Raw genomic sequence first — 19,301 nt, forward strand, 5'->3', positions numbered from 1 at the left:
CCTTAGCATTGGAAGCCCTTCACAGCACGGCTCCAACTTTTTCATTTCCCTGGTATGCTTCGGTTCCGGTGGGCTACTCGGAGCCTACCCTGCCCTTGCACACTTGAGTACTTGTGCTCGAGCTGCTTCTGTGGCCTCCATACCAGGCCTCCCACTATCACTACCGCCCCTGCCCCCACCTCCACATCCCCGAGGATTCCAGATCCGTCAAAATGCTGTCTCTCCCACAAAGCCTTTCCATTCAGAAGTGTCACTTTCTCCTCTGCCCTTAGTTCTCGTCCTGCATTTATCTCTGTTTCGAATGATGGTTATTTATGATGTTGTCTTACTTTGCTTTTATACTGTAAGGTCTCTGAGGCCATGCCTGGGTTTCGTACATCCTATCCCCTATCGTACCTAATAATAGGAGCCTGCACGCAGTGAATCTGCAATAAAGATCTGTCACATGGAATCAACTATATAGGCCCATTACATTAATTCTCACAATAAGTCAGTGATTAAAAAAATGAGAAGTCTTTTAAAACAACTGAAATAAAATTAATCCTTAGAAATAGGAAGATGTTAAAACATTTGAGAATCTAATAATGACAGGCAGAAACTTTACAGAAAAACAGGGGAGAGGATAAATCCTAACCCTTTGTTGTACTACAAGATGAAAAATGTGTCAAATATATGAACAGGCACCTGAGAGATGAGACCACTGGCTAATATGGTGTTACCTTGGCAACTGTTTGTTCAGCCACGGTACTGGGCCGACGCTGGCGGGCATCCAGTCTCTGCTCCACAGGAAAGCTGCTCCTGTGTGATTTCAGACGCTCCACCAACAAGTAATAAATGGCAGCAAAGTGGTTATAGCTCTTGTTCTGTAAAGACTGAAAGAGAAAGCAAGTGCTGAAGTCAAAGAAGCATGAAAACCAATCCAATGATCTACATCTTTCTGAAAAAGGAGGGAAGAAACCATGTGTTCTTAAACACAATGAACAGTGTGTCTCAAAATAAAAGCTGTTCCAGAATTTAAAATGAGGGGTGCCTGGGTGGCTCAGTTGGTTAAGCGTCCAACTTTGGGTCAGGTCATGATCTCGCAGTTTGTGGGTTCCAGCCCCATGTTGGGATCTGTGCTGACAGCTCAGAGCCTGGAGCCTGCTTCGGATTCTGTGTCTCCCTCTCTCTCTGCCCCTCCCCTGCTCATGCTCTCTTTCTCTTTCTCTCTCAGAAATAAATAAAAATTAAAAAAAAATTAAAATGAAAGAGAGTTTCTCATATTGATTACATAAAGGGTGATACTTTTAAGTGACTCGCCCTTCTACATTCACAGGCTCCGTTTATTTCTCTGCATTCAGAAAAAAATACCACCACTTTCTCATGTAGGAAGTCTGCAATGGGGTTGTGTGGTTCCGTCTCCTAGCTGTAACTATGGTGTAAAGTCAGTTAGCAACCTGAGCTCAGAGGCTCTAATTCCTTAACTTCAACACAAGTCCAAACTATTGCAAACTCTGAAGTGAATGATTAAAGTCTTTGGGGAAATTCCCGGTGATTATTTTGGGCTGGAGAGTAACATTTGGATGGGAGATTGAGAGACACTGTGTCTCAGTTGTTAGGTAATTTTTTCCCCTTGTTTTTGCAGTCCCACCCTCTTGAAAGCTTGAAAATAAAGTTGCTTCCCAATTTTTCACACCCCTCGCCAGCCAGCTTCCCCAGGACACTAACGGATGGAGGAACAACAGCTCCCCTGCTTCTCACCCCGCCCGACAGCCAGCGCAAGCGCTGTGCAGGGCACCTCAGACGCAGAGCACCCCTGACAAAAATCACAGGCCTGTGGGACTGCACTTATACCTGCCATTCGAAATCTACCTCATGGACAAGGACACAAACACATCGCTGAGCACATGATGAGCCAGGCAGGAAAGCCAGTCTGGTTTTGCTTAATGGCAGCACGGTTTGGAGCACTTGATATTCATAAGAAGCATTTTGTGTTCTTTCTTGCTGTGCTTCCTCCATAAAAGCACTGTTTTCTCCTGTTGTGCAGGTAATAAAAATGTATTTCCCTATGGATACGCTACCCACTAAGGGGCAGAAATCAAAGGGATGAGAAACTTCCAAGATTCACGACTCTCTCTGTTCTATGACCCAAAGAACTTCCAATTCTGGAATCCACCTGTTTTTGCCTTCTCAGTTTCTCCAGTTCACAACCTAAATCCTGAACCTGATGCCTACTCTTGTGGTTTCCTGTTCAGCCCTCAGCCTTGTTCCCTATCTGTATGTATATTTATTCTCCATATAAAGTAGCTTATGACTTGGATAAAACTCTACCCTTCATCTTACAAGAAATTTTCTTTGTTAAGTTCCCATCTTTGTCTTTTTTTCAAACCTACATAAACTACCTCTTGATTTTTTGGCAGATGGGGCAAAGGGAAGAATTTATATATTGAATAAAGAAGCAAACATGAAATAGCCTGATTATAATCCTCAGGGAAAGCTGGACACGCCGAGGTGATGGGAATGGTCATGCTCCAACACCAGGATGGTGGGTGTGGGCACAAGCTTTCACGTTACTGAGCACAGAAGAATCCTAAAATATCTTCAGTCAAATCTCTCATCACTTTACCTCAATGGTTTTCTGCTGATCTATTCCAAGGCTGTGCATCAATCGCAGAACCTGCTCATTAAATTCCCCAATGGATGGCTCATTTTCTTGCCCTTGTGGATAGAGAACAGGTCTCTGAACAGGAACTTCTACAAGCATCCATTTATGCTCCTTGATTTGAGCTATGGTTAGCCGTTTGGACGGGTCTAGGACCAACATCCTTCGAATAAGGTGCTCACAATCTATGGAAACACAATGTTACAAAAGTCACGTAAATCATCTTGTACTTCAGGGTATTGGCTTCAGTCATGTGACTTTGTACAACAGCATTAATCTCTGCATCCTCCACAGTGCCCACTGGAAAGCAGAAGTTCAAATGAATACATGAAAGCCAGTTGTATTTGTCAGGTTCACGTGGCGAGTGTTGACACAAAAGTAACCATCACGTGAATGAATACTTAAGAAAAACAGGAGGGTGTAGGGCTGTCCGATTCTGTGCTAAACGAACCCTTCCATCGTATTTCTCAACTGAAAAGACCTAGAGATGGACTTAGATTCTGCTGAGGACAAAAACAAGCTTCTTCCTAGAACGAGCACATAAATGGATCCTGAGCCCCTTCTGAGGCTGATACATTAAGGGTAAGTGAGTGAGGCGAGAGCTCTCTGGCGGACTGTTGATCTCCTCTCCCCGTCGGTGTAGCTGAGAGAAACGCACGTGAAGCATTATTTACCTGTGATTACATTTCAGAAACTGCACTGCTGTGACTCAGGCAGCAGCTAACTCTCAGAGCCGACACCATGCTCTCTACCAGCCCACGTGACCGGCCTTATACCCTTCACTAGGCGCCAGACACCCCGCAAGGTGCTTTACAGAGATTAATTCAATTAATCTTCACAAGGCTCTTACAAGGAGCCACTGTTATTTCCATTTTAAGGACCGAGGAAGCACAGACAGGTGACATCACTTGTTGATGCCAGACCGCCAGTAAGTGGTGGACTCCGGATTAAAACCAGGCAGTCTGGCTCCAAGGTCTGTGCTCTTAAGTATCGGAGCTTCGCTTCTACCATCACTAGGAGTGACAGAGTTCAGGATGGTCACCCAGAGCTATGGAGTAAATGGAACTGCGGCAACAACCCAGTCGGCTGCATGCAACCTGCCAGCCCAAGACGGGGAGGGGTCAGGGCACCTCCTCTCAATTCAAGAGCTTTGCCAGTTTTTAATTCAATTGAAAAACTCAATTTTTCAACTTTTCACCGAAAGATACGGGAAAATGTACTTCATACTCAGAGTGAAATAGTTGTGACTCTGTCTACAAAGTACTTCTCTGAGTCTAAAATAAACCTGAGACATTTATAGACCCAGAGCACATGCGAAGACGTGCTGTTCTTAACCTGGAAAACTTTCCGTTTTCAGTGACAAGTAGGAAGGCTGGAGCGTCGCTCACCTACATGGAGGGGGCAGCTTATTTCTATGGCTTCTGAAGTGACTCAGTCACTTTGTATGGCACCAAACTCTTAGAACAAGGGAAGCCTTTCCCAGGCATTTCACTCAGAGCACGAAGTTTGGAGAGCACACTTCTAAGAGGAACAAGTTTGTTACCTTCGGACATGAAATAGGGAATCCGGAATCTTCCTTCTAAAACTCTCTGCCTCAAAATTGGAAGAGTTGGTCCATCAAAAGGCAGAGCTCCACAGACAAGGACGTAAAGAACCACTCCCATGCTCTAGGAAAGAAGACAGCGCAGTCAACTTCTCCTCTGAGAACTTTAAACACTCTTTGTTTTCCTAAACATCCCCGGGGCCCTTAAGATCATTTGGGCTGAAAAATTCCTGTTTGGATTTACTACTGTCTCAGAATTTGAAAAGAAGAAAAAAAAAAAAGAAAAATCGAAAACTCAGACTACTGCAATAAAATATCCTAAAACAAATACTCAAAGATCTGAATTTAATTTCTTTTGATTCCTACTTAAAATTATTGCTGATATTAAAGTAATAACATCTGCCCCTAGAAATTCTTTCCTAGAATCAAATTCAAAATGCTCGAATTACAGTCCAGTGGGTGGGAAAAGTATGAACTACGGCCTATGTGTTAGGTACCAAGAGCTTCGGCGATGGGCCTGAGTACCAAGGGTCATTGTCATAGATGCACTGAACACGGCAAAGCAAACAAGTACCCAGATATCCAGCTGTGGTCCTTCATACTGCTGCCCTTCAAAGACTTCAGGGGCCGCATAAGGAGGGCTGCCACACCATGTTGCCAGCAGTTCACCACTTTTAAAGAAATTTCCAAAACCGAAATCTATTGGGATGGAAATAAATGTTACTTTCATCTGTGTTCTCAAACTATACTGAGTTTCTTGTAACAAATTTTACAATATGCTGTATCAACGATAGCACTACTATTCGCTCTGTGAGGAACAGCATGATCTTGTGATGTGTCCTCAGCACGGAGCACAGTGACTAGCAAATATCAAGTATTCAATAAATATTTGTGGAATGAACGAATGTATAAATCTATCAAGTTTTTTTCTCCAAGACAATGAGTGAGAGGCTGGAAAAAGACTTTAGGTCATGTATTTTTAAGGCCGAAAGAAAATCCATTGGTGTGGACAACCAACTTGAATTAGAAAATCTTAGAATTTCAATTACTCCATGATTAAGAACTCTTTATCTCCTTTTTTTTTTTTAAGTTAAAGTTTTTTTCAGTAAGTTCTATGCTCAGCATGGGGCTTGAACTCATGACCCCGAGATCAAGAGTCACATGCTCAACCTCGAGCCAGCCAGGCGCCCCATGAGCTCTTTATCTTTTATAGTCTTTAAGGAAAGAAACAAATGAGTAAAAATTTAAGATCTTTACCTAAACACAACGGCTCCTCCGTTACCCAAGGTAGCAAGATCTGGAACCTCTTAAGGCAACTGAGTCCCGTGTTTCTCAGGTCACAATTCTTTAAGAGTTGGCCCATACATTCTGATTTAAGCAGATGTGCATCTGAATAGCTCATTATCATGTGATGGCTCTCTGGCCCAGCCAGCCACAAGACACCTATCACTTACTCATTTACAGAATGAGCGGCATTATACCTCAAAACAGTGAATGGCCTTCCCTTAAATAACATTAGTCATACTGAATCTATAGCTTTGTTACACAGCAGGCACTCTGGCAACACTACTCAGATGCCTTCAATATGCACAAAAAGACCAATTTCAGTGAGTTTCGGTATACATGCAAGCTTGTGCCCTTTTGCTAAGCCTTCACATATCTCGTGTTCTTACTGCGGAAACAAATTCCTGTTATTTTGTAAGTTACAGGAATACTGTCTTATGTTGTAAGACTCCTGACCAGAGAACACTGCCTTAGTGACAGAAACTGGCTCTACTCCTGGCTGGTGTAGGGTGCTGCAGGGATAGTGAGCTTTAAAAGGTGTCCCCATGACGCCTGGGTGGCGCAGTCGGTTAAGCGTCTGACTTCAGCCAGGTCACGATCTCGCGGTCCGGGAGTTCGAGCCCCACATCGGGCTCTGGGCTGATGGCTCAGAGCCTGGAGCCTGTTTCCAGTTCTGTGTCTCCCTCTCTCTCTGCCCCTCCCCCGTTCATGCTCTGTCTCTCTCTGTCCCAAAAATAAATAAACGTTGAAAAAAAATTTTTTTAAAAGGTGTCCCCATGAGTACTGGATCAAATCTCCAGTTCCAGACTCACTGGCTGTGTGACTCTGTATTAATCTCTGTGAGCCTTGGTTTCCCCTTCTGCAAAGTTGAAATAATAAACATCTGTAGTTGGCAGGTTTTTGTGAGGATCCGGTGACTTAACATCAACTCGCACTGTTCACACTTGGAGACCACGGCATATGTGAGTAACTGCAGGCAAAGCGTTCTCTTGGCTCACTGACATACAAACTCGTGGTAAGCAGTAGTGACAGTCAACAACAGTCACAACCCCTAACACCACAGCTTCACAGCAGAGCACAATCTCTCCAGTTGAGGAGAATGAGAGCAGATTTCCGGTTTTCCTGCTTTTCTAGCTTCAAGCCCCTTTGGTAGACGACTCAACTTCCCTGAACTTAAATTTCTTCATCTATAAATGTAGTGATAATCTACCTACCCAGACAGGATGCTGTGAGGATTAAATGAGATGAAACACGTAAAGTGCCTAGAGCATGGGAGATGTCAAAGGTCAGCTCCCTTCTCTTTTCGTGAAGCCATCATTACGAACTACCGCCTTTCAGAAACAAAGGTTCTGAGAAAATATACAAGAAGGACAGGGCAGTGGAGAGGACTCTGAGGGTTCCAAAGACAAGTGAGGGTGCACGTGGGGAAGAGCCTCGGGCACCATCCAGACCTGGTGGAACACTGGTATCCGAGAGTACAAACCAGGCAGGGCGAACCTCTCCCTTCATCATGGGACCACAGTTCAGTCCTACACTCTGCTTTCCCAAAGGACCGTCAGAGAGGTCTTACCTTCTCAACTCCACCTCTATGACTAACTACTCATACCACATCATAACCTGTATGTCCTTATTGATGTAGGTTTCTAAGTTTCCAGAAAAGCTATACTCTCAAATGAGTCAAGGACTAGAAATTCCAGTAACATTTAAAGAGGAAAATGTTAACTTCACTCACATATTAAAGCCCAAGAAGCTCCAGGATGTGTGTCTGGAGATCCTGAAATAGGTCCAATAACTGTTGTACTTTAAACTTTAATCACAGGAGGAATTTTAGGCTCATGTAAGTTGAGGATACCCTTTGAATAGCACTGTAAAGTTTTAATATCTCGAAGAGTCACTATAGAACTTCAATCTGATGTTCCCTGGGCCCTGGTGGATTGTGTCCTCTCAGAGGAGTGACGGGGCCTGGTGGCCTGGCCTCCTTACTGCCTAGGCTCTCTCACTGGTACATTTCATAGGCAAGGCGAGAGCCAGAGCTGGGAAAGCATCACTGTGCCTATGGTAGCCCAGGCTCAACCACAGCTTTACACATTCAGGACAAAGAAAGTGTCTGTTAACTTATAAGGAGAGTTGCACTAAAGAGATGTTTACTTCAATTTCCTGTAGGAAAATAGAATGAGGAAAATAGAAACTTGAGCCTGGGGCAACATTAAAAGCAATGCTTAAAGACAATCAGGTTCACTAAAGCTATTATCGTAGCACATATGCAGATATCTTCTATAACCTTGTCAAAACACTTAAACATGGTTTCTGCAATCATCTGAGGTATGGGTTCAGAAAGACTATGGAATCAGGAAGATTCAAATCAAATCCTGGGTTGTCCACTGAGTTGTGTGACGTTGGGCAAATTACTTAACCCAAGAGTCAGACGCTTAACTGACTGGGCCATCAAGGCGCTGCAGAAAATGGTTTCTTCTTCTTTGTTCTTTTTTAACATTTTTATTTATTTTTGCGAGACAGAAACAGAGCATGAGGAGGTGAGGGGCAGAGAGAGAGGGAGACACTGAATCCGAAGGAGGCTCTAGGCTCTGAGCTATCAGCACAGAGTCCAATGTGAGGCTTGAACCCATGAACCGTGAGATCATGACCTGAGCCAAAGTCGGACGCTCAACCGACTGAGCCACCCAGGCACCCTGAAGATGGTTTCCTCTTAATAATCTTACGAGACATCCGTATTTTAGGAGAAAGTGAGGGTAGAAAGTCAACTACCTTGCGTTTACGTTGAAAAACTGTAATAGAAACGAAGTCTGACTACAGAGCCCTTGCTGTTAACCACCACCTTTATGTCCCTCCCTGGCACTGTGATATGTAGCTATTTTTGAGTAAGGTAATAATTGTCAGGTTTAAGAAGTGGCAATAGAAAGGCACTTAAAAATAAAAGTCTTTTTACTTCTTCACAGGAACCTGACTAATTTGCTTCATTCAGTCTGCAGCTTTCTGCCTAAATGCATCTAAGTGAGTGAGGGGTGAGTGAGAACGATGAGATACGAAAATGGCACGGCTGTGCAGGATTTGCTTATTGCCTTTTATTCAAATGGAATGGGTCAGTGTTTCATCACAGTAACCAAATTCATTCCTTCATTCAACATTTGAGTGCCTATATGTCAACTGCTGTGCAAACACTGAAGAGAGACTCCTGACAACAGAGAATAATAAAAGATCCCACATTATCGTCAGACTTTTGGAAACCATTGTGAAAACAGTAACTTGGGCATTCTTCTCTTTATGCTACCTCCAGATCCCGGGTGGCTCTGGCTGGAATGGAAACACCTGTCTAGTTTTGTGTACTCTCTACCTCTGATCTGCAGGTTAGTACCAACAATGATGGCTGCTATGTCCTTCAGTTATTTTTTTTTTTAATTAAAAAAAAATTTTTTTAATGTTTATTTATTTTTGAGAGAGACAGAGACAGAATGTGAGTGGGTTGGGGCAGAGAGAGAGAGAGAGAGGCACAGAATCCGAAGCAGGCTCCAGGCTCTGAGTTGTCAATGCAGAGCCTGACACGGGGCTTGAACTCACAAGCTGTGAGATCATGACTTGAGCCGAAGTCGGACGCTCAACCAACTGAGCCACCCAGGGGCCCCTCCTTCAGACATTCTGACTCCTGTTTCTCCACCACAGAACTTAGGCCGTGGAATGCTGGATTCACATTGATATTATTTAACTTTCAACTCTAAAGTAATTTTAGATTTTCAGAAAAGATGCAACAATACAGTACAGGTCACATATTTTATAGACTGTCCCTCAGTCTGGTTTGCCTGGTGTTTTCTCATGACTGGGTTCGGATTATGGATTTTGGGGCAGAACTTCAAGAGGTAGAGTGCTCTTCTCAGTGCATCGGATCAGGGGATGCATGGTAGCACGTCTAATTAGTGGTGGGATTATTAACCTTGATCTCTTAGGGTGCTTTCTGTTGGGTTTCCCTGTTATAAAGTTATTATTTGCTCCACTATAATTAATAAACTGAGCTTAACTGAGCCACGCAGGTGCCCCTCCTGGTAGATCTTCACTGCAGCAATGACTACTGTAATGTTCTAATGGTGAGTTTTCATTTCCCTCATTTCTTCTACACTTATTAATTACAATTCTTCTTTAAGGAGGAGTTGTCCCTTCTTCCCCTTTTATTTATTCATTAAATCATTTATTATTTATATTACTTATATTATCATTGTATTTATCATGAACATTTATTTTTTGTATGTGTGTTATAATACTCTTGTTATTTATTTTGATGCTCAAATAGTTCTCGCTTTGGCCATGAGAAACTAATTCAGGTTGGTTTCTATATCCTTTCAACACGTCCCCATCTTTTTAAAATGTCATTTTATTTCAAGTATTTCCTTATCTCTGGCACCAGAAGATGTTTCAGGCTTCTTTTGTATTTTCCCTGCCTCCACTCTGGAATCAACCACTTTTCTAAGGAGCTCTGGTTACTTTGATAGAGGAATGGTATCTAGAAAGCAAGACGTAGGTGCCTGGGTAGCTCAGTCGGATGAGCCTATGACTCTTCATATTGGCTCAGGTCACGATCTCACTGTTCGGTTTGTGGGTTTGAGCCCCGCATCAGCTTCTGCACTGACAGTGCGGAGCCTGCTTGGAGTTCTCTCTCTGTCCCTTCCCTGCTTGGACACCCTCTCTCTCGCTCTTAAAATCAATCAATAAAACTTAAAAAAAATAATAAACCAAGACTAGGACCTACATGTACTCACTGTAGCTGGGATGTCACTTGCTTCTAGTCCGTGTCAGCATAGAGAGTTAGGAAGTGTATGTATGAATGCTAAAAGCCATGTATACCCCTCATATCTATTCTTGTTCCTTTCTATATGTATATGTATTTAAAAAAAAAAAAAACCCAACAACTCACGAATTGACACCAATACTTCTCACTGCAATCCATGGTTCAGTCTAGTGTTATTTTGATACTACTTTTATTCATACATGATTGACCGACACTTAGAAAATTTTGAAGATATAAAAACTTTCTTTCCTCTGCAGCAATTTGTCTTGTGTAGGGAGTAACTGAACTCTCCCTCATAACACACCTTGAATTTGTCAGATCAATCATGATTTTCAACATTTCTTGAACATAGTAGGAAAAAAAACCCATCTTTCTCAAAGAATCTCTTAGCTTCTTAATTTTAAGAAAGTTCAGTACGAAATCATTAGAAGTTTTAGAAACAAATGACAACTAGTCCTTCAACACGGTCTAGGAATTATCATCAAATCCAAAAAACATTTATGTCAAACGTACACTGGATTAGGCATTACACACTTGGTATTTTTGTAACATGTTATTTCATTTAATTGTGATGACAGTTCTATGAAATGTGACTGTCCTTGCCTTACCAACAAGGAAATTGAAGCTCCAAGTGGTTAGAAGACTTGCCCAAGTACCTGTCGCTATGACTGGCTTAGCCAGTATTCAAATACAGGTTTTTTTAAACTGCAAGCCAGGTGTTCTTTTAAACTAAATCACAGATGTTCCAAGAATTTTGCTAGTCAGAGAAGTTTAATACAACTCACAATGGGAGGTGAGGCTGTCATAAACCCAGGAAAAGTCCTTACATTAGTAGAGATGACAGATTTCCTAATTGATCCCTCTGCCAACAGAATTGACAACTGAGGGCTTTCTCTTCTCTATAATATTACCTGATATGTCAACAGCATCCTTAATGAGTAAATGGAAATAATTAAGATGTTTACAAAGTAAATGTCAGAAATATATACTTACATTCATTTTAGGAATCCATACTCTTTAAGATTATCTAATGCTTATTTTTGAAAGAGAGAGAGAGAGCGAGCGTGAGAGCGCATAAGCAGGGGAGGGGTAGTGAGAGAAGGGGACAGAGGATCCAAAGCAGGCTCCTCGCTGACAGCAGAGAGCCCAATGTGGGGCTTGAACCCATGAACTGCGAGACCATGACCTGAGCTGAAGTTGGACGCTCAACCGACTGAGCCACCCAGGCACCCCAGGAACCCATGTTCTTTTTAAGAATGCACAATGTGTTGAAGAGACCTCTTGCCCTTTCATGTGAGATGATATGTGCCCAGATCCCAGATCCATGTTCTCCAGGGGTTTTACTCTTAACAATGGTTTTGATATTTCCCAGTATACCCATATTCTCTCACCTGGTTTCTGTGAGGCCTGAAATGTCTACAGAAGAGAGGTTTTGGAGTAGACTGTTTAACCAGAGAACAGACGCAATTACTGTTGACGGACTCTCATGGAAATGAACTTGGCCTCAAAAGTGGAGTGCTCTAACAACCTCTTATCTAAGTAACCAGTAACAGACCATGGATATATTTGAAAACTGTACTAGAACTGCTATGATTGTCTGCTTTATACTTTCAAAGTGATTGACCTGTTATCTTACTGACAACAAATGCCAATTATTATTACTGTCATCACTAAATTAAATAAGTTATCTGTGCCCAAATATCATTATCAGAGGGCCAGTGTTTTAGGAATAACAAGGCCTTGCACAGAATAAATAAGCTGATCCTGATAATTGCCGTCTGACGGGAACCAAGCACAAGAGAATTCTGTTGATTGCTGCCATGAAACAGATCGAACATCAGCAGGCATACGAGCCACCTGGACAACCTGCTGAGGGGCAGGTGCTGATTTAGCAGGTCTAGGGCTGGGCTTGATATTCTGCATTTCCAACAAGCTCCAAAGTGATGCTCATGCTGCTGGTCCCCAGACCACTCTTCAAGCAGCCAGGAAACAGAATAAAATGAAGGTTGTGAAATAGATATAGAAAATGTTAAACAGTCTGTCACTGTTTATTGTTGCAAAATGATTATAATTATTGAATACTTTCAGGATTTTTATGTAAATGACACAAAGACTAAACAGAAGTCATTAGGTAAATTAATTTTTTTCTGAAAAGGGAAAAAACAAAACATTTAAAACCAGTCTTCAAGCTAAGAAAAAGTAAATGAATTCTAGGAATCAACACAACCAAGGCAATTTTTAATCCCCAGCAGTGTGTTATAATGTCTAATTTATAATTAAAAAAATTCTCCTACAGAGCAGCAGATGGCTTTAGGGTTAATTTTATCCTTGTTTCTAAAATTACCAGTAGAATTCAGATACCCCGTCTCGCTGGAGAGATACACCTCGTTTGTAATTATGACGATAGGAGCAAAGAAGACAATTATGAGGAAATGAAAGCTGACAAATGAAAGGTAGGACGGGGGTAGGGATGAAGCTGACACATTGGGTAAATGGAATACTGACAGGATACTGACATCACCGTGTGCTTTGCTGCCCCCACCCCCACCCTGCAAGAAAAGGCCAGCTGCACAGCTTACTTCCAAACATCAGTCACTCCCTTTCCACCTGACCGGAGGGCACCGAGAGAATGATCACCACAGTTGAGATGAAATGTGATCCTGCTGACCAGTGTGAGACATTTGTCCGATGAGAGGGTTCAGTGGGCTAAGAAGCAAATAGATGGTCTTCCTTAGCCCCAAATGGGGTGGAGAGCACGAAGGGAGAAAAGGAGGGGGAAAACAAAAGAAAACAAAACTCAACAAAACCCTCTGAGCTGTCTTCCACAGTCCCGGCTTAATGTGCTGCTAGTGCTAAGTGGGCTTAAAGGATAAACACGAGGTATCACCGTGTTTGCTGAGGCAAAGCTCTTTTTCACATCCTACCAGTGGCAGAATGATACCAATGGAAGACTTTTTATAAATATTTTACTAATAAAGCCTATCTCAGTCTCTCCCACCCTTTTTTGGTTTCAGGACACAAAACTGGAATTATATATACAGAAACCCTGTCTCAAGGTCTTCTAGTAAACAGGAAGATTGTTAGAAGCAATAATGAGAGGTGAAGGGCTACTCGGGGATCACGGTCTATTCAGAAGGGAAGCCTTCCTTAAGGGCTGGAGACAAGTGACTTGTGATGCACAGGTCAGATCCATCAGGCTATTACACATTACTAATTACATTTAAGATCGCTCTCAGAAAAATAATTAATTTGAATGGAGCACAGACAATTTAGAATATAAGTGATAAACTTGTCTTATTCCTCTGTGACTTGTATTAATAAGACTTTAAGGCCTTGGTGATTAAATAAAAACAAAAAACATGGTAGGGGCGATTATAAGGCTATGAAAATTTTCAGGACTTGTTTTCACATGGAATCAGTTATATACTGAACACAAGTAATAGCTACCTTTTAGTGAGTGTTTACATGGTGCCAGGAACTTTAATTAACAATTTATTTAATACTTAAATGGCATTAACTATGTACCAGGCACTGTTTTAAGTACTTTGCAAATATTAACTGGTAACCAGTATGAGATATGAACTTCTATCATGCCCTCTTCAAAGATAAGAGACGTTAGGTAATGTGTCCAAAGTCACCCATCTAGTAAGTGGCAGAACCATGGTTCAAAGCCAAGTGGTCTGGTCCTAGAGACCATACTCTTACCTGCTACCCCTCGCCTGTAACATTATCACTAATTCTCGCAATATTCCTGAGAAACAGATTAATCTGTTTAATATATATGGCAACACAGCACAGTGAGGTTAAATAATCAGCCCAAGGTCACACAGCCACTAAGTGGCACAGCTCGAATTTGCACCAGTCGTGTCTGATAGCACACTCCACATTCTTTATGTGAAGCCTTGTTTGAATTGTGATATTTTCTGAAAACTTCCTCCAAGTAATTCATACATTTTTATCTTTACGTATTTATTATAAACATTTCAGATTAGGAAAGGTGAGGAATAAAACAAAATGTCCTTCACCTACTTATTGTCAACTTCGTGCCTGAACAGTCTTTGCCAGAACAGCTAAGAGGAAAGAGCACTGCAACTATACAACAAAAGCCAATATTCCTTTGCATTCTGCCTGGTGTTTTGCAAAGGCTGGAGGTCTCATCATCGGGGCAATGAACACACACCGGTATGGATGGACCCATGGCCCATCAGTGGCTGAGGTCTTTACTCATTGGAAGAGCATATATTAGAAACTGATTTCAAAGCCGTGTTTCTGTATTTATTACAATGAAACACTGATACTTCTACGCATTTTATCTCTTATGAACAGAGACAAAAATTATAATTTACACTAGTTTTGATTTGCACTTTCTCAGTTTCAACAAAGAAGATAGCTAAAACAGTTCAATTATTCAACCCATTTAGCAATTAAAGAGATTTTCATAAGAAGGATAAACCAAGTACAATTTGCGGGAATAATTTTGCATTTTTCCATGGAGTCCCATCTTTCCTACACGTGTCAGAATTCTTTAAAATTCAAGAAGAATCCTCAGAGATCACAAGATGATGTTTTTAAAGGAAAGCAGGAGTATAAAAAAGTTATAAAATCTATGGATAAAAATAAACATCCTGGAGAAATTCTTTAAGGGCACTGAAACACATCTAAATTTTGATGGCATGTAAAATTCTCCATGATCTGAGTCGGCCAACCTGTCCAGACTCTTTCCCCATCGTGTGTCATCAACACTTTGATTCCACGAGTGCTGTCTACACCTTCCCTACACAGTTCGAATTCCTTGGCCTGCCTGCCTTTGCACATGCTGATCTACCTGCTTGGAGCTGTCATCCCTACCTTACCCCTTGCTTCTCTCTCCCCCTGTCCCTCCACAAAGGTCTTCTTCTTAATCAAGTCTTAGCTAATAATTTCCCTGGTTCTTCAGGCAGAGTTAGCCTTTCCTCTAGCCTCGGGGCCTGTATAACAATTATCTTCTTGTGTTATATTTAGATGAGCCTTGGTTCTCGGTTAACTCCTTGGGGTGAGAGCAGAGTTAAACTTCCCCGCATTGTCGTTGTTGTATTCTTGAAATACCTGAATCTCCAGGATTCAAGCACAGTAGAGGCTTAATAAAGATTTGCTAAAATTTGGGGTAAATGGTGGTAAGAATGACAGAAAAAAATGTGGACAAGATGACATTTGAGTGTCTAGATGTACCGTGTGTGCATGCAAGCATGCATGTGTCCCCACTTGCGAGGTATGGAATCAATGACACTAAATGCATAAATTCTGAATGATAAAACCCTAAATTCAGCGAGAACTCTTTGAGGAAAAACTGACCAATAATGCTTGGAAACTATAACAAGATATAGGGGAGGAAGCACAGATTCGGAGGTCAAAGAGACCAAGCTGTGAATACCACATAATGAATGACATTAGAAATACTGAGTTTACGTACCTATATTATAGGCTAGAATTAAAGGAGACATATTATAGCCCGGCAAAACTTGGTTACGACCTTAAAGGAGTGCTCTGTATATTTTGTTTCCAAGTTTCTTTGGTGTTCTACTTTGACATTTTCTTTTGAGATGTTAGTGACAGAGCACTCTGTAATTTCTATAGCATATGACTCACACGACTAACCTTTCTCTGCCTAAAAAGACTCCCAGAACTCCTTGGAGGTATTTTTTGTGTGTGTGAAATTTTTCTTTTAGTGATAAAGGAATATGATGGTGAAGCAGGGGTTTCCCCTTTCTTTCTACAGAGTTAAGAACTTCAAAAAACAAGAGCCTTGTTTGAAGAGGACAATTTGAGGGCAGGAGATGCTTTTAAGAAGTAAACAAAACGTTCCCGTCAAGTGCATTATAGAAGAATGGCATGGAAGGGCCAAAAGAAGAAGAGAGAAAAACAAAAACAAAAACCACAAATGGGAGATGTGAATGCACATTAAAAAAACGATGGAAACACCAATACTGTGGATTGCATTTTCAAAACAAAAAAGACAAATCAAGACAAATCTTTATATATATACAATGGGAATGTAACAAATTAACTTAAAAAAAAAAACAAAACACGGTCTTATTCAGGCAATCCCATTACAAAAAAGTCATAGCCTGCAGAATGGAAAATCCATTACCTCCCTGAACCATACGTAACACTGGCATTTAAAATTAATTATTAAAATTAAAATGAAGTAAAAATTAATTATTTGCTTTCCCCCACATGCCCAAGGCAAAAACTGATGGGAAACGACATAGAAACAAAGCAGTTATGTGCACAAATCAGAGGCTTTTGACTTCTATTTTATACCACCATGCCACAAACCAAGGCTGTTGTTTTCTCCCTGAGCCTAGGAGTCAAGTATCCAACCTAGGAAGTCAGCCGGTAACTTCCCGGTCAGCTCCTCTCATCCGGATGTGCCTCTGCCCTCTTTAACAATCCTGGAACAAACCTAGAACAATCCTAGAACAAACACTACCTGCAACCTTGCTGAGCTTTTGTTCCAAGCCCCTTATCTTCTTCAAAACCCTAAGTGAAATAAATCTCCCTCCCACACCTACAACCTCTAGCCCAGACCCACATTCTCTTAATTGGACCACTGCCTGAGATTACTTACGAATCTTCCTATCTTCAGTCTTACCCACACCTCCTACCCATCTTCACTCTGCTGCCAGAAAGAGACCTCCTTTCAACACGCAGATCTAATCATAGTACCCCAGTCCCACCTGCACTCCCACCCCAGCCTCCAATTTTCGATAGGTCACGCTCCCTATCGGCAACAGAACAAACTCTGACACCTCTCATGGCATCCAAGACCCTGCATATTCTGCTCTTTGCCTACTGTTCCCCTGTGTCGATCCCCTGGGCCTGCAGATTTCATGTCTCACCAATATGGAGCCACAGTTCCCCACCACACCAATCTCCATCTCTCCCTCTCTCCTTTTATCTGTGGTATTTACACAGTCGGCCTGCCTATGCGCAATATCCTACTCCTGTTTATCCTCCTGGCAAGCTTCTAATTCCTCTCTCAAGCCTAAGTTCAAATAGCACCTTCTCTGTGAAGCCTCCCTGACTTCTCAGGTAGACTGCTGTTCCTTCACCTGGATTCCTACTACATTTTGTACATACATTTCTGGGCAACATATTGTATTTTAATTATTTTTCTCTCTCCACTAGACTTCTAGAAACAGAGGATTTGTATTCCAGTACCTAGCATAGCAAAGTACTTGACACATAAATATTTACTGAACTTTTGACCAGGTGGATAAAGAAATCTGAGTATAAAATAGAAAACTTTTTACAACTGTGAAAAAGGTAGGAGGAAAACTAGTAAGGCAATCTTTACCCTTAGCCTCCATGTTACAAATCAAAACGTTACTGTATTGGAGGAAGGCATTTGACCTCTATCACTGTCTTTTATCTGTCTGTGACCTCTCTGCAGCCACCAGCCTTAAGCAGGAGAGCCGGGCTCGTCACCGGCAACCTGTACTGCTTCTCTGGCCAGGCCAGCAGCCCCCTGACACACTCCCACACTCCCTGACATGCTCCCACACCTGCACCTCCTCCAGCATAGCACACCAAGGGACCTGGCCACAAATCAGACCCTGGGTGTAGTGCTGCCACATATTTCTCTTACTTTTCCTTACACATAGCGCTAATGAAATAAGTAAGACACACTTTGAGAAAGCGTGATGTCACTGCTAGAAATGCTCCTGAACCTCTGCCTGTGGGTGCGCACATGCACGCGCACCCCCCCCCCACACCCCCCCCCCCCCCACGTGCAGTGGCTCGAGTCTGGTCACGTTTGAGCCAGCTGCATCCCAGCTACCTGCTAGTTTGATGTTCATGTTGCTATCCAGCAGGAGATTTTCAGCCTTGAGATCACGGTGCACAATCTTCCGACCATGACAATAATCGACAGCAGACAGGATTTGCCAGAATTTGCGCCTGGCCTCAGACTCATTTAACCGGCCATGATTAGCAAGGTAGTCTGGAAAACATCAGAGATTTTAGGATTAGTCACCAAAACCAAAAACCAAACTAACAAAAATCCCCACTATCAGTACTTAGGATTTTTTTCTCCTCAAAAAGCCAGCTCTTTACTTATTTTAATTCCAGTATGATTAATATACAGTGTTTTATTAGTTTCAGGTGTACAATACAGTGATTCAAAAATTCTGTATATTACTTAGTGCTCATCCAGGTAAGTGCACTCTTAATCCCCTTCATGTATTCAAAAGCTTTTTAAATGAGTAAGAGTGCTCAAGTACCATGCTGTTTTCCAAGTTCTCTGCCTTGAGAAAAGTAATTCCAATCATATTTCACTGGAATCCATATAAACGGAGAGAGAGCCCAAGACAAGACAATATGCAAGTGACGTAACATTCATAGTATAATTCCCAATGCTGTTTTGTGCCCTAAGCACTCCCTCCACTCCTTTGTTTACAAATTTATTGAATATTTTTCCTAACCACATTTAAAAAAGAAACTTCTGTAAAAAACACCCATGAATCCATTTTCTGACATCACATCAGACAAGAGATATCTTTCTTTTAAATAATCATTTCATGGAGTTACTGTACAAGCCACCTGTAACATACGATACAGGGATCCCTCGTAGTAGCTTAAATAATTCACACCCTGTTTTGTTCAGTGGAGCACCTCTGATCCACCCAAGACTTGTCCTCTAAATCAAATGTGATAGCCATGTTCTCTAAGCACACACACTTTGCAAGATACATTAGCTATGTTTGTGCAGTGTTCTAATCTCTACTAAAGCGGTTTACCTGAGAATTAATTCTGCATATGTTTCCATTAACTCAAGAAAACTAAACATTTATAGCTAGTTCAATTTTCGCTTGAAAATCTAAGTCTTTTAAAATGATCTTTTGCAGAAGAAGGTCAGCATGAATCTTGAAAGGCTTTTCTAAGATTTAAGGTTGTTTTCCCAAGTTAGGAATCGTATGGACAAATCAACATTCAGTCATCTTCATACATTTTGTGTTCTAGGCTATGTGGTTTACTGATACTTAGATTCCATGGCTTTG

The 19,301-nt window shown here is 41.7% G+C and overlaps 1 protein-coding gene across 4 annotated transcripts in view; it reads right to left on the minus strand.

Moving 5' to 3' along the window:
• Positions 1-19,301, minus strand: part of SIK2 (salt inducible kinase 2) — a 121,988-nt gene that overhangs the window by 23,039 nt on the left and 79,648 nt on the right. For all 4 annotated transcript variants that reach the window (XM_027036476.2, XM_027036475.2, XM_053204124.1 and 1 more), the window contains 5 exons: positions 18,083-18,244; positions 4,759-4,883; positions 4,185-4,308; positions 2,606-2,826; positions 720-872 (listed from right to left, as the gene is read on the minus strand). In XM_027036476.2, the coding sequence (XP_026892277.1) occupies positions 720-872; positions 2,606-2,826; positions 4,185-4,308; positions 4,759-4,883; positions 18,083-18,244 (785 nt within the window). The remainder of the gene's footprint in view (positions 1-719; positions 873-2,605; positions 2,827-4,184; positions 4,309-4,758; positions 4,884-18,082; positions 18,245-19,301) is intronic.

Source organism: Acinonyx jubatus, chromosome D1, assembly GCF_027475565.1.
Source record: "Acinonyx jubatus isolate Ajub_Pintada_27869175 chromosome D1, VMU_Ajub_asm_v1.0, whole genome shotgun sequence".
NCBI lineage: Eukaryota > Metazoa > Chordata > Mammalia > Carnivora > Felidae > Acinonyx > Acinonyx jubatus.